The sequence below is a fragment of the Phaseolus vulgaris genome, chromosome 10, assembly GCF_000499845.2.
Source record: "Phaseolus vulgaris cultivar G19833 chromosome 10, P. vulgaris v2.0, whole genome shotgun sequence".
NCBI classification, from domain to species: domain Eukaryota; kingdom Viridiplantae; phylum Streptophyta; class Magnoliopsida; order Fabales; family Fabaceae; genus Phaseolus; species Phaseolus vulgaris.
Genome location: NC_023750.2, coordinates 23,294,424 through 23,308,918, shown reverse-complemented (window position 1 = coordinate 23,308,918; position 14,495 = coordinate 23,294,424). Strand labels below are relative to the sequence as shown.

The following is a 14,495-nucleotide window of genomic DNA, read 5'->3' as shown; positions in this document are numbered from 1 at the left end:
ATTTTTTTTCTAAAATTTATTTTTTCAATTTTTTTAAAATTTAATTTTTTGAACACAACAATCTATTCCAGATTTGGTTTTTCAAAATATATTGTTTTATTTTCAAACGAAAGATGATTTTAGAAATTAAAAAGGGATAGAGTTCATAAGAATTAGTCTCTTAAACCGTGCACATTCAGGATAAATTAAATTAAGCACTACAAATTAAGAATACAAAAATTAACAATTAAAAATAATATAGAAACTAAAGTGAGAATTCGTAATGTATATAAAACTATTATATATATTTTTTTAAAATAATTCAGCATATAACTACTTTCATGGGTAAACATGATCAGATAAATATAATTATATACTTATTCGAAAATTAGATATATCTCACGTGACCATCCGTCACTAACTTTTCCACAGCCCTTCTGTCAATAATAAACACTTTCCGCAAACTTTACCATCATGTTTTTTAATTTTAAAAAATAAATAATCTGAAACAAATAATATTCCACCAAAATTAGTGGTTTCAATTCTCATTCAATTTCCGATTCATAAACCTTCTTCTCACTTGTTTTCCTTCACTCCGTGGTCTCAACCAATTTCCAATTCCCATTTCGTTATGGAAGCTCGTTCAAGCGCGCGCGTTCTCTCTCTCTAGAACTTTCTCTTTCTTGAATTCGCACCTCGTCAACACCGCAATCTCGAGCACTCCGACGTGATCCGTGTTCAGTTTTCCAAAATCAGGTCAATTTCTCACGCGATTCGGGAAATCACCGGCGAATTTGTTCATTTAACTCAGAAATATGTGCATCATTCTAGCGTTGAGTTCATTTTTCTTCTTCCTTTTTCTGCAGGCACGATGATGGCTGAGGATCTCGGTGTGGAAGCGAAGGAGGCAGCGGTTCGCGAAGTCGCGAAGCTGTTGCCTCTGCCAGAGATGCTTCAATCGATCTCATCCATCAAGGCTGATTACATTTCGCGCCAACAGGTTTCAGTTCTATTCGATTTGATTCAGTTTATTGTATGATATTTGTTTTTATTTTTTTGGCTGCTATTGCTGTTGCTGTGTGTGTTTGAATTTGTTATTTAGGTTGTGTGATTCTCGAGCTTCGGTTTGAGCTACTTGGAACTTCTATTTTATTATTATTATTATTTTTTTTAATTTCTTTCTCTGGATTTTGATTTGGTTGCTATAGGGTCGGTTTTAACTGTTTAGGATGTGACACTTGAGATACTATGAAGGGAATTTATGGATTGTACGTTAACCTGTGCTTTGAAATCTGAATAACTTTATAGAATAGATATTTAGACTTTGCTGTAGTTGTTGATTGTTTGAAGATGAATCACTTTGCACTTGATTGGTAGGAACTTGAGTCTCGTAAACTTCAAGTGGAGGATGCTATGCAATTAAATTTTTAGCAGCGGACATCTTTTTTTTATTTTATTTATGGGTATGTCTTGGGGGTTACTACCACCCCGTACTCACCACAAAATAGTACTCTTCTGCCCTTCAATGGAGTGGAAGGTGAGAGAGAGAAAAAAAAAGATGGGTAGGATGGTTTGAGTTTATTGATGAAAGATCGTTTTGAACTTCTGTCTATCTTTATGTTTTTCTTGAATGAAATAAAAAATTAATTTGGTTAAGTTATCAAAAACTTTAGAAGTGATAATGTCAGAATTTTTTTTCTCTGATTTTTTTTTCTATTATATATATATAAACATTTGAAGACAATGAAGATTTGTAGATTCAAAATCATCTATAAAAAAGTTAGTCAAATATAACAATATGAACAATTGTTACCTAATACAAAAATGAATTAATCCATTTATCTAATGTCCAAAAAGTGAAAAGATGATCTAATTCATAGACATTTCACTCCCTTCTTGATCATCATCATTGAAAAAAACACTCTAACCAAGCTTCATCTAAGGACAAATTAACAAATTCAAAGAATAAAAATGTTCCTAATAATACATATATAATCTAAAAATTCCTGATTATACAGGATCTGCTACATATATATTTCTATAATTATAATATAAACTTGCAATTAGTTTTTGAGTTTCTAACTTACACCGTGTCTGTCCTCACTAACATTGTATTGGAGGTGTATCATAGGCCCAAAAAAATCATTTTTAAATCGGAAACTTCAACAGTGTCCAATATGCGTTGTATGAGTAACATTGTATTGGAGGTGTATCATAGGCCCAAAAAAATCATTTTTAAATCGGAAACTTCAACAGTGTCCAATATGCGTTGTATGAGTGTTAGTGTTCGATACATGTTTGACACAGGGACTCGCCATTACAGAGGCATGTCTGATATTCATAGATTTTCTGATCAAAAGCTATTTTATGTTGTATCTATCTGTATCCTAGACTCCTAGGGGTAAACTCTATTATGTTTTTCTGTCTTTCCGTAAGCTTTTGTTGTAAGCTACTAATCTATATGTATGAATCTGAATTAGTAGAGAGATCTAACTTAAGATCTCTCAAGCTTTTTTTCCCTCATATACTCCTTCAAGTCCCACTAAGAGGGAGCCTTGAGTATTCGTCTGCCTTTTTTAAGATTTATTTTTAAATGATTGAGACATAGCTTTTGTTTAGTTCTAAATTGATTTAGATTTCAAGTATTATGACAATGTTGTGTTTTAGATTTTTTTGGTCTTCATTAAATATTTAAATATGTGTAATTTTATATTGTTTGATTAATGGCTCACTGTGGTGCATTTCCTCAAACTTTGTACCTTTTCCGAGTTAATTACCAGTTTGAGTTTTATAACAACGGCCTATGTATAGCATATTGCCTATTTGTAATCATGTCTTGTTTGAAACAACATTTACAGTTATTAGATCATGTATGCTGTCTCCATCATTTGTTAGTACTGCAGCTTTTATTCAGAATTTAAGGAGCTACCAATTCTAAGTGTGTATATTTTGCATTATTTTTCAGGCCAATGATGCACAACTTAGTACAATGGTTGCTGAACAGGTATTTTTTTCTTCTTTATTAATTAACTAGATATCAACAGGTTAGATGCAGGTTATTAAAAAAGAAACCTTTTAGTAGTTGCAAACCTTTGAACTACTGTTTCTTTTACCCCATACAATGTCATAAACTGCGTGCTCGGTAAATGTGTTTGGGTTAGCTTCTTTTGTTTTCTGATAAGTTTTTGAGAGAACAATGTTGTTTGATCCCTTTGACCAACTCCAATTAGTGGGAAAAGCCTTTTGTTTCCAACTTGTTCTGTAGAGTTTTTGATTGAGATTTTTATATTACAGCTTACTGGGTAAAAACCCAAGTTCCATATCTGGCTTGAGATAGAGACTGAAAAAAGTATGTAAGTGGGGGACAGCTCTCAACTTCCAAGCTAGTTTTGTTACATTGAGTTAGCCATAAACCTACATTCTAAGATGGTATCAAAGTTTATCCTAGATCCATTAGAAAGGGTTACCCATCATATTATCCATGTAGTTGAGTGTGTATCCATGTAGTTGAGTGTGAGGGGCTGTACTATGAAAAATCCATCTCCCACATTTACTTGAGATAGAGCCTGAATAGAATAAAGGACAACCCTCACTTCACAAATTTGGTCTTCTGAGGTTGATTTGGACTTGAAAGTACGTTCTATGAATGTAATCAAAACATGTGATGAGGAAGTTGCTACAATTATAACATATATTGTTAATTACATTATATGACAGTGTATAAGTACATTAGCTAGAGATAGGGCCTGAATAGAATGTATAAGTAGTGGTCAACCCTCACCACATACAATTGGTTTTATGAGGTTGATTTTGATGTGAAAGAACAATCTATGACAGTAATCAAAACATGTGACGAGGAAGTTGCTACAATTATAACATATATTTGATAATTACAATGCTGCTGGGAGATATTAGCATGTAAATATAAACACTTGAAATGTATGGAAAAGCATTTGAAATATTATTTTTTGATTTTCAGTTTACAACAAGCCTCTATTGTACAGCCTTGGTATAAAATCCTATGCTGGATTTGTGGGCATAACATCAAACCCTATTGCACCAAATAAGTAAATCTTGACTAATCTGTGCAAATATGGAAGTAGTCAAAGTAATTATGTACAAAGAAAGGAAAGAAGAAATAAACATATGGAGAATGAGTTGCACTTAGTGGAAAGAAATAGATGAAATATATTTCTGAGATCTCTTACAAATGTGATTACAGTCTCTATTTATAGACTGTTTTACAACCTAATTAAGGAAATAAATAATAGGTAATGAAAGCAAGAAATAATGGGTGTTTAAAGCTGTACAAATCAAATCACTAACAAATCTGTCCTAATAAATATAAAATGGAATATGCACTTAATTATAACATAATTCTCCTGATTATGCAACACTCCCCCTCAAGTTGGTGAATGTATATCTATCATTCCCAACTTGCAAGTAAGATCTTCAAATTGTTTTGTGGGAAGTCCCTTAGTAAACATATCTGCCAATTGGAGTCTTGAAGGGATGTACTCAGTGGCTATAAGACCATCATCCAACTTCTCTTTAATAAAGTGTCGGTCTATCTCTACGTGCTTTGTTCGATCATGTTGAACCGGATTGTGTGCAATACTGATAGAGGACTTATTATCACACGCCAAACCCATAGGAGCTTCATATTTTATTTTTAGGTCATCAAGTATGATCTTCATCCATAAGAGTTCACACACCCCTTGAGCCATGGCTCTAAATTCTGCCTCTGCACTTGATCTTGCAACTACATTTTGCTTCTTGCTCCTCCATGTCACCAGATTTCCACCCAAGAACATGCAGTAGCCTGTGGTGGATCTCCTATCAACAATCGATCCTGCATAGTCAGCATCAGTATATACTTTCATGGATAAGTTTTCCCCCTTTTTGAATAGCAATCCTTTTCCTAGAGAGGCTTTTAAGTACTGAATAATTTTATCTACTGCCTGCAAGTGTCTTTCTCTTGGATCATGCATAAATTGACTAACCACACTAACTGCATAGGCTATATCTGGCCTAGTGTGTGAAAGATAAATGAGTTTTCCCACAAGTCTTTGATATTGTGTCTTCTCCACTTTTGGGTTTTCCTCATCATTCCCAATCCTATGATTTTGCTCTATTGGCACTCCAGTGGGCTTACAACCCAACTTACCAATCTCTTTGAGAAGATCAAGGATGTATTTCCTTTGAGAAATAAAGATGCCCTGTCTCGAGTAAGCAACCTCTATCCCAAGGAAGTACTTCAGCTTCCCAAGATCCTTCATTTCAAATTGAGCAGCTAGTCTCTCCCTCGAATTTTGTTTTTCAATCTCATCATCACCTGTAATAATCATATCATCTACATAGACCAAAAGTAGAGTGAGTTTACCATTCTGAGAATGTTTTATAAACATAGTATGGTCACCTTGGCTTTGTCGGTACCCCAAAGATACCATAGCTTGAGTAAACCTTCCAAACCAAGCACGAGGTGATTGTTTAAGACCATATAGGGCCTTCTTAAGTCTGCACGCCTTATTCCCTTCATTAACAATACCATAACCAGGTGGAATCTCCATGTATACTTCTTCCTCCAAGCTTCCATGCAAGAAGGCATTTTTAACATCAAATTGATGCATTGCCCAACCAAAGTGTGCTGCCAGGGAGAGAATAATCCTGACAGTATTCATTTTTGCCACTAGAGCAAAAGTCTCCTCATAATCGATCCCATAGGTTTGAGTGTACCCTTTTGCAACCAACCTTGCTTTATACCGATCCAGTGTGCCATTAGACTTATACTTAACTGTGTATATCCACCTACAACCCACTACTTTCTTATCTTTTGGTCTCTCTACAATCTCCCAAGTCTCATTCCTTTCTAACGCGCTCATTTCTTCATTCATGGCTCGAATCCAGTTCTCATCTTTTAAGGCTTCTTGTACCGATGTAGGGATTTTGATAGAATCAATAGCTGAAAGAAAACTCTGGTGCTGCATAGAAAGTTTTTCTGTAGACACAAATTGGGATATAGGATATTTGACACAAGATCTTTTTTCTTTTCTCAAGGCAATAGGTAAATAATTTAGGTTAGGTTCAAAAGCAGTATTTAAGGTGTCCTCAAGAGTCTCACTGGTATGAGTTCTTACCTCCGGTTTAGACAATTGAATTTGCTATTCGACCAGGACGGGTTCTTGTTGCCTTCGCTGATATTGTTTTCCAAAATATTTGTCTTCATTATTCTTGTCTTGTAATGATGTTGGTGCAGGGTCTTTGTCATCCTCCCTAAGAACGAAATCCTGCAACAAAGGAAAAGGTGGCAACTCAAGGTCCTCAGCTTCTTGAATACTCTCCCCCTGAAGCTGAGAACTAGGAAAGAAAGACTCTGTTTCATGGAAGGTGACATCTTTGGAAATATAAACTTTACGACTTTGAGGATGATAACATTTGTACCCCTTTTTGTTGGGGGCATAACCGATGAAGACACATTTGATGGCGCGAGGATCTAACTTACCCCGATAAGGACTATGAACATGGACAAAAGCAGGACAACCAAAGACACGATTCTGAAGACTATTCAACATGGGAATAAAAGGATAGAATGTGGTCATAACCTGAATAGGAGTAACACCCTCTAGAACCCGAGAGGGTAATCTATTAATCAAATAAGTGGCAGTCAGGATTGCTTCCCCCCAGTAAGATCTAGGAACAGATGTTTGGAATAGTAAAGCTCGAGTAACCTCAAGGAGATGACGATTTTTCCTTTCAGCAACCCCATTTTGTTGAGGAGTGTCTACACATGTTAATTCATGAACAACTCCATTTTCCTCAAGGAACTTGGAAAGGTTTTGGTTCACATATTCTCTTCTATTATCAGAATGCAATCTCTTAATTGGACTTTCAAATTGTGTTTGAATCATTCTGTAAAACTTTACAAACAAGTGAAAAACTTCAGACTTATCTTTCATGAGGAATATCCAAGTAACCCGAGTACAATCTTCAATAAATGAAACAAACCATTTTGCACCCGAGATATTAGGAATAGGTGAAGGTCCCCATACATCTGAATGAATAAGATCAAAAGGTTTAGAACTTTTATTACCATTGGGAGGAAAAGTTGTCCTATGGTGTTTAGCAAACTGACAAACATCACAATGAAATGACTCAGCAGACACTTTTGTAAATAAAACAGGAAATAAGGACTTTAGGGTACTAAATGGAGGATGACCAAGACGTCTGTGTTGAAGCCATATCTGAGAGGATGACGAAGATTCACGACCTTGCTGAAGATTAGAAGTGTGTGCCTGTAGTCTAGCACACTTTTTACTTTCTTCATGCTGTAAATAATATAACCCGCCCTGCTCTTTAGCAATTCCAATAGTCTTCCCCGTGGCAAGATCCTGAAAAACACAATGGGAAGGGAAAAATACCACTACACAATTTAAATCTTGGGTAATCTTTTGAATAGACAAGAGGTTATTGGATAGTTTGGGAACATGAAGCACATTTTTTAAAGGAAATGAAGGTTGAAGGTGAATGTTACCACGACCATTAATGGGGGTAGTGGAACCATTAGCAACAGTAATATATGGCTTACCGGATAAAGTAGTGTAGGATGAAAAAGAAGAGGAATGAGGTGTCATATGATCAGTAGCACCAGAGTCTATAATCCAGATATTTTCCGTACAAGAAGCATTAAAGGATAAAAAACTAGAACTCTTACCACTCATAGTAAAGGAACAATATCTAGATGGCTTACTAAGGGAGTCCATGAGAGTTCAAAACCAACTGAGTTTTTCAGATTGGCAAAATTTGATCCTGTTCACACACAAAAAAAATTCGGTCGGAAAAATTTTCGGGTGGTAGTTTCCGGCGGCTGGCGCGGTTTCCGGCGAGCAGTGGCAGTTCCGGCGAGCGGTGCAGTTTCCGGCGAGCGACGGCAGTGGTGGTCGGTGGTGGTGGTCGGCGGTGGTCAATGGCGGTGACAGTAACGGTCAATGGTGCAAGGTGGTGATGGTGGTCAATGGAGAAAGGATAAGGAAAATAGAAAGTTGCATCAATGAAGGCTGTCCAAAAAAAAAAAATAATTGCAGCAATGAAGGCTGCCAAGGAAAATGATTACAACAATGAAGGCTGTCAAGGAAAATGATTACAGCAATGAAGGCTAAAAAAAAATTGCGGAAGCAGAGTCTCCTAGATAAGGAGCTCTGATACCAAGTGGAAAGAAATAGATGAAATATATTTATGAGATCTCTTACAAATGTGATTACAGTCTCTATTTATAGACTGTTTTACAACCTAATTAAGGAAAGAAATAATAGGTAATGAAAGCAAGAAATAATGGGTGTTTAAAGCTGTACAAATCAAATCACTAACAAATCTGTCCTAATAAATATAAAATGGAATATGCACTTAATTATAACATAATTCTCCTGATTATGCAACACACTTGTTACAACACTCCCCCATTTAAACTGGTAAATGAATATCTATTATTCCTTGTGAATGATGTATTTAGATCAACTTATTATTAACTTTTGGCAAGGGTACCAATTGAAGTAGTATATTGATAAATCAAGTCGTCTCCAAATGGATTTGTACTAGTGGGGCAATTTGGATATTTAGTAAGACTTAAGAACTTTAAATCAATATTTTAAGCAACAAGATTAACTACTATCCTGCAATCAGAATAACTAACTAAATAAGATTTTATAATTTTTCTAAAAGACTTTGCAAGTATATAAAAACCAATGAAAACAATATGAAGATATTGTTGGGTTGAATTTCATGAACTTGACGCTAGTATTTCCAAACTTTCAAAATTACTTCCAACATAACTCTTCCATTCACATGATTATTTTACCCAAACCTAATTCTTTAGTGAAAAGAGCCTAAATCTTAGTGTAGAAATTCTAATCTCTTAGTTATTTTCACAAAAGATTTGCATGAAGAACAAGGGCTGTAAGAATGACCAAGATATTAAATACTATGTCTTATATGAAATTCCTTTGTTGTTCAACCCTAGGTCTACAACTTCCAAAATATTTTCCAATGCAATGAAACATAACAAAGCATAGATGATCAAGCTATGTACATGAAGCATAAAGGAAGAGCACAAGAGTTAAGAAAAGAATTGAAATATAAAGGAAACTGCATAAAGTCAATATTTATTACATTCAACTCCGATGAATGGGATTTTAGCTACTCCAAGACATTTGGAGCACAAAAAATGAACAAGAATTGTGAAGCTTGAAGGTGGAAGTCTCTAATGTTTCTCTAAATGATAAAAAGTGTCTCTCTCGTGGCCAAATCTTCCTTTTTGTTTTTAGTCCATAAAGTGAACTTTTGGTCAAAGACATGATGTCTTGCTGAGCGAAAATGACATTACAAATTTTGTACTTTATGAGGCTTCTTGCTCAACGACCTATATTGTCACTGAGTGACTTCAATTGGTTTCTCTTTACTTCATGTGCCACTTGCTGAGTAAGTTATATGTTCACTTAGAGAGTCTTTTTGACTTCCTTTAACTATGGCTCCAAGCTTCTAATTCTCAACAAAAAATATGGATAAATTAGGGGTATCCCCTCTAATTGTAATCCTAAGCGATATGGATATATTACAATCATAATTCACAAAAAAATGAGGAATAATCATTTTAAGTGGAAATAAGATCTTAAAAAGGTATGATCAATGAAGTAATCAACACACTTATTACCTATCTCAGCTATCTCTTTGTTATTAGATTTGTCCTGTGAGTTAGTTCAACAACTGTCACTAGTTTGGCTCAAGTAGTTAGTTCTGTCATAACTACCTACAATTAAAATAAACTTTGATTCCCCTATTCTCTCCCATTTTGGAGTGCAATTGTTTTATTGATTTGCCAAACTGAGTTTGAACCTTATGAAATTTTGAAGAAGTTGCTCAACCTCAATTTATTCTTCATTATAAATTAGAAATTTCCATGTCATACAAAGAAATAATTCTAGATTTATTAGAAACCGAAACAGGTTGCTACACATCTGAATGGACATGATCAAATGGCTCAACAAATTTTTTTACTACTACAAGGAAAAGATGCACAATGATGTTTTGCAAATTGACAAATATCACATTGAAACAACTCAACAGACTCTTATGTAAATAGGAAAGGAGATGTGGACCTAGGAGCAGTTAATGAAGGATGTCCAAGTTGCTCATTGAAGCCAAGTTTGAGATGTTGCAGACTTTCAACTTGTTTGGAGGCAAGACTGTGACACATTTTGTATGGCACTACCCTTCATCACTTGCTCTCATTTGCCGATAGTGTAACCTGCTCTGTACCTTAGCAATTGCAATTGTTTTTCTTTTGATAAGATCATGAAAGACACAATGAAAAGGAAAAAAACGTCACTGTACACTTCAAGTCTTGAGAGAGATTTTGTATAGAAATAAGACTTTTGGAGAGATGGGGTGCATGCAATGCAACACATTATTTAATGGTATTGAAGGATGGAGGAAAATGTTATCACTTCTGGAAAGTGAGTTATAGGACCTATTGGCAATAGTAATGTATTGTTTGCTAGATAAGGCAAGGTAGAGCAGTCAGAAAACATGAAGGATGGGTTGTGATCTTCAGGTAGAGTACTAGAAAGTCTAGAAACATTAAGGATAAGAGCTTAGAATTGTTAAGAGAGAAAGTATTACGTGACTTAATTAGAGAATCCACAAGGCTTCTTAAATGCTCCACTTCAACTTTGCTATGAGCAGGAATGTCCTCAATTGGCCGGGTTAATTGACTGCCTCAACAACATAGTGAACAAAGAGAGTAGGGGTGAACGAGTCTGCTAGTACTAGTGCTGTTGAGTTCTTATGCTAGTAGGGTAGCATAGGTGGTAAAGTTGCTGGAAAGCTGTGTCGGTTTGGGAATGAAGGGGCAGAGGACAGGTTGTCTGCAATGAAGGTGGTTGGGATAGATACAAATGCCTCAATGAAGAAGGTTATGTTTTGATGCCAGAATCAGGTTTTCAGATGTTTTTTCTTTTTGTATGTTAATTAATGGGTGTGTTAAAAGAACTAATGAAGATAATAAATAGGTGCAGGTAAAAGAAAAAGGCATATTTTTGCCTTCACTATATGTTAGCTTGAGACCATCACAGATTAACTTCAGAAGCTCTTGACTGAATAAGAGGTTCAGAGAAAAAAAATGGTTTTTATAATTCTATTGCCATCCCCTTCCTCCTTGCCAAACTCCACTAAACATAGTTTTCAGGCTTACTACTTCCTTACACCATGACTGAAAATTATTTCAGAACTGGGAAACTGAAATTTAATTGAGATCTCAATTGATGCTTTGTCATTATTTTGTCTAGTACAATAAACATGTATTTCCTTGAAGATGCTGTTGCTCTTGATATTGACTTAACTGAGGTACTGAATCTCATAACTTCATGTGCTTTTCCCAAAATATTACTGCAGGTTGAGCAGTCACAGGCAGGACTAAAATCACTATCCTTGTCCGAAAAGACAATAAAGGAGCTTCGTGAAAACTTTGTCTCTATTGAGAAGTATGTTAGAAATGATACAGACTGAAACTGTTTTCATCAATTAGAGGGTGGTTGTTTGGTCTTGAGTAAGCTTACCACCAATATTTTTCACTTGGAACTTACTGTGATTTTCTGATTTCTTGTTGTATCAGGTTATGTCAGGAATGCCAAACATTAATTGACAACCATGATCAGATAAAGTTACTTAGCAATGCAAGAAATAACTTAAACACAACCTTGAAGGTGCTTTTCTAGATTAAAGGGCTAATTGTCCAATACTCATTCTACTGGTTCATAGTTAAGAGTTTGTTACTTAGAGCTTTCCCTCTCCCAGTTTTCGGCAGAAGTATTGAGATTGTTATCTACAACTTTCAGAAAATGGGTTTCTCTCACTTTATACCATGCATAATCACTGTTAAATTAGCAGATGCAGTTATGTATTGAGGTTATTCCCTCAAATGCTGCCTTCATTGTATCAAACATTTTTAGTTTAGTTAATTTTTCATTTTTAGAATGGTTGATACAAACTGATGATTGTAGTCCCCATTTAAATTAAATGGCTGGAACCCAGTTGTACACCTGTACTAGTATGTGCATATCCTGTCTTTATGATTTTAGCTGATTTCTTGGTCTTCTAATAGGATGTTGAAGGTATGATGTCTATCTCTGTTGAGGCATCAGAAGCTCGGGATTCTTTGAGTGATGACAAAGAAATTGTCAACACTTACGAGGTATTGCTGGGCTTACTCATAGTGTAAGATATTGGTTTTATTATAAAATGGCATATTGTTTTTCCAAATCTGAAGAAGTGCATTTGAAACTTTATTTTCAATTTTATCTCTATAACTTTATGGATTTTGCAGAGGTTAACAGCATTGGATGGAAAGCGAAGGTTTGCATTGGCAGCTGCGGCATCTCACAAGGAAGAGGTTGGAAGGCTAAGGTGTGTGTCTTTTTTAGTGCACTGTCACATTCATGGTCTGGGTGAGCAAGAATCCTGGAGGGGGCTGCTACAGATTTTGGAATGAGAATTTCAATCTGCATAAGCCCTCATTGTTATGTAATGATCCATTTATTTTCATAGTCAGTGGTGCACATTTAAATTATCTTATTGTGGTCATTTCAATCTTTAAATTGATACTTTTTTCATCTAATTTGTGGCTTATTTTAATCAGAGACTTTGGTAGTGACTGTTATGAATATTTTATTTTGTAGTACTGGAGTGTTGAGTTTTCTCTTAACAAAGTCGGAAAATTTCGTGTTTTGAAAAAACTGAATGAAGTAATTAATCATCACATAATAGGATCTATTTGACTTTCTTAATGAAAAAAATAGGTGTTATATTTTGTGCTCCGTTATATGTATGATCCAAATCTCCTTCATCATCAGAAGTTCTTTCTGGCTCCTCTGATGCAGACTCTGTTATTCCTATGGTCATTAATGGTGTAGGAGGGAATTTAGAAACATGTAGGCGGGGTGTTGTTTATGCACTATGTTGCATTAAGAAGTTCTTAAAAGAGTATTCTACAGCCTGGATGTTTTTTATATTCTATTAAAAGAAGGTTATCTGAGAAGATTATCTCTTAATGTTTTTATCTTCTGGAACTTGGCACATCCTTTTGTACCTTGTGCATCATATTTATATATGCTTTACATTGTCAAGTTCATATCAATACTACTTAATAGATTTTAAACCCAACTGAGTTTCCTTCACATGATAAAATATAATGTGGTAAGAATGAATTAACCATGTGAGATTTGCTAAAAATTACCGTATTGGTTTGGCACCAAGAACAACTGTTGATAAATCTTGATCAAATACAAATATAGCTATTAAAAAATGCTGGAGACAATTACGGGGACATGCCATTTCATTGAACTGCAAAGGCAGTGCAGTCTTTAAAGTTATTTTTATGAAACTGTAAAATCTAGTTTATCATCAATAGGTCAAATTTCTGTTTCTTTTGTTGCATTAGTCATCCCTTCCTATGTGCATAAAGGTATCTACTAGACTACTTTTTCTGCATGTTTCTTCAGTTAATTTGTTTTATGCTGGGCTTGTAGGGGTCACTGAATCATTGATTTGAGATACCAAACCACTTGTAGCTAAAGTCATTATGTATTTTATTGGTTGAGTTGAGCCTTTTAATGGCCCTTAATCATCAAATTTGGTGATTTAACTAGTTTTGTTATACACAAACTCATGAAAATCAAGGGTTAAATGCTTGCATTGTGAACATGACATGTTTTGCATGCTTTTAGAACTTGAGTGTACGTATTTGAAAGATGACTACTTATATTTTGAGATGTGATAATGATTCTGTTTTGATAATTCTTTTTATAATTGTAAGGCTAAGTATCTGTTTTTCCACATCTTGTGTATATCTCAGAGAATATTTTGAAGATGTAGATCGAACCTGGGAGACCTTTGAGAAAACGCTATGGGGACATGTTTCCAATTTTTATAAACTTTCTAAAGAAAGGTTTGTGCACTGTTTTGAATATTAGCATATCAAATAACATGGTCTATTGTTTGGATGAAGCTATCCCTCTTAACTTCTACTTGGTGCTACCTGTGATATTTGAAACTACTACATTTTGCATTGAGTTTAGTTTGCAGATTTGATTCATTTGTTTGTTTAATTACTTACTATTATAATTTTTAGGCTTGGTGATACCGGTCTTCTTGTCTGCTATCATGAAGTGTCAGATTTTGCTATAAAATATATTAAAATAAATTTTTTATCTTTGTAGCAGCATGAATCTGTCGATCTCAAAAGTGGGACAGTGAGATAGCAGTTAGTGGGATGACCACTATTTTTTATATTTTAAATCATTAAGGCTATATATGTAAATGCCCAGAAAAAGAAAATTTACTCACTCTTTATACACTATCATCATTAATAATAAGAACTCATAATACCTAAGCAAAATATAAAGTAGATTGCACTAAAAGCCAGAGAAATAAAGTGCTTAAAGCCCTACAAGTCAAGAAGCATTTTCAAG

At 34.7% G+C, this 14,495-nt stretch overlaps 1 protein-coding gene across 2 annotated transcripts in view; it reads left to right on the top strand.

The window, feature by feature from the left end:
* Positions 1 to 405: 405 nt before the first annotated feature.
* The window catches only part of LOC137819676 (exocyst complex component SEC6), a 37,904-nt gene continuing 23,814 nt past the window's right edge, over positions 406 to 14,495 (top strand). Inside the window, exons 1-9 of one of the 2 annotated variants that reach the window (XM_068623595.1) lie at positions 502 to 735; positions 846 to 979; positions 2,945 to 2,983; positions 10,112 to 10,228; positions 11,422 to 11,510; positions 11,642 to 11,732; positions 12,131 to 12,220; positions 12,353 to 12,432; positions 13,880 to 13,972. In XM_068623595.1, coding sequence (XP_068479696.1) covers positions 10,148 to 10,228; positions 11,422 to 11,510; positions 11,642 to 11,732; positions 12,131 to 12,220; positions 12,353 to 12,432; positions 13,880 to 13,972 — 524 coding nt within the window. In that variant the 5' untranslated portion in view covers positions 502 to 735; positions 846 to 979; positions 2,945 to 2,983; positions 10,112 to 10,147. Of the gene's footprint in view, positions 736 to 845; positions 980 to 2,944; positions 2,984 to 10,111; positions 10,229 to 11,421; positions 11,511 to 11,641; positions 11,733 to 12,130; positions 12,221 to 12,352; positions 12,433 to 13,879; positions 13,973 to 14,495 lie in introns of both variants that reach the window. The other variant, XM_068623594.1, reaches the window with a different exon arrangement.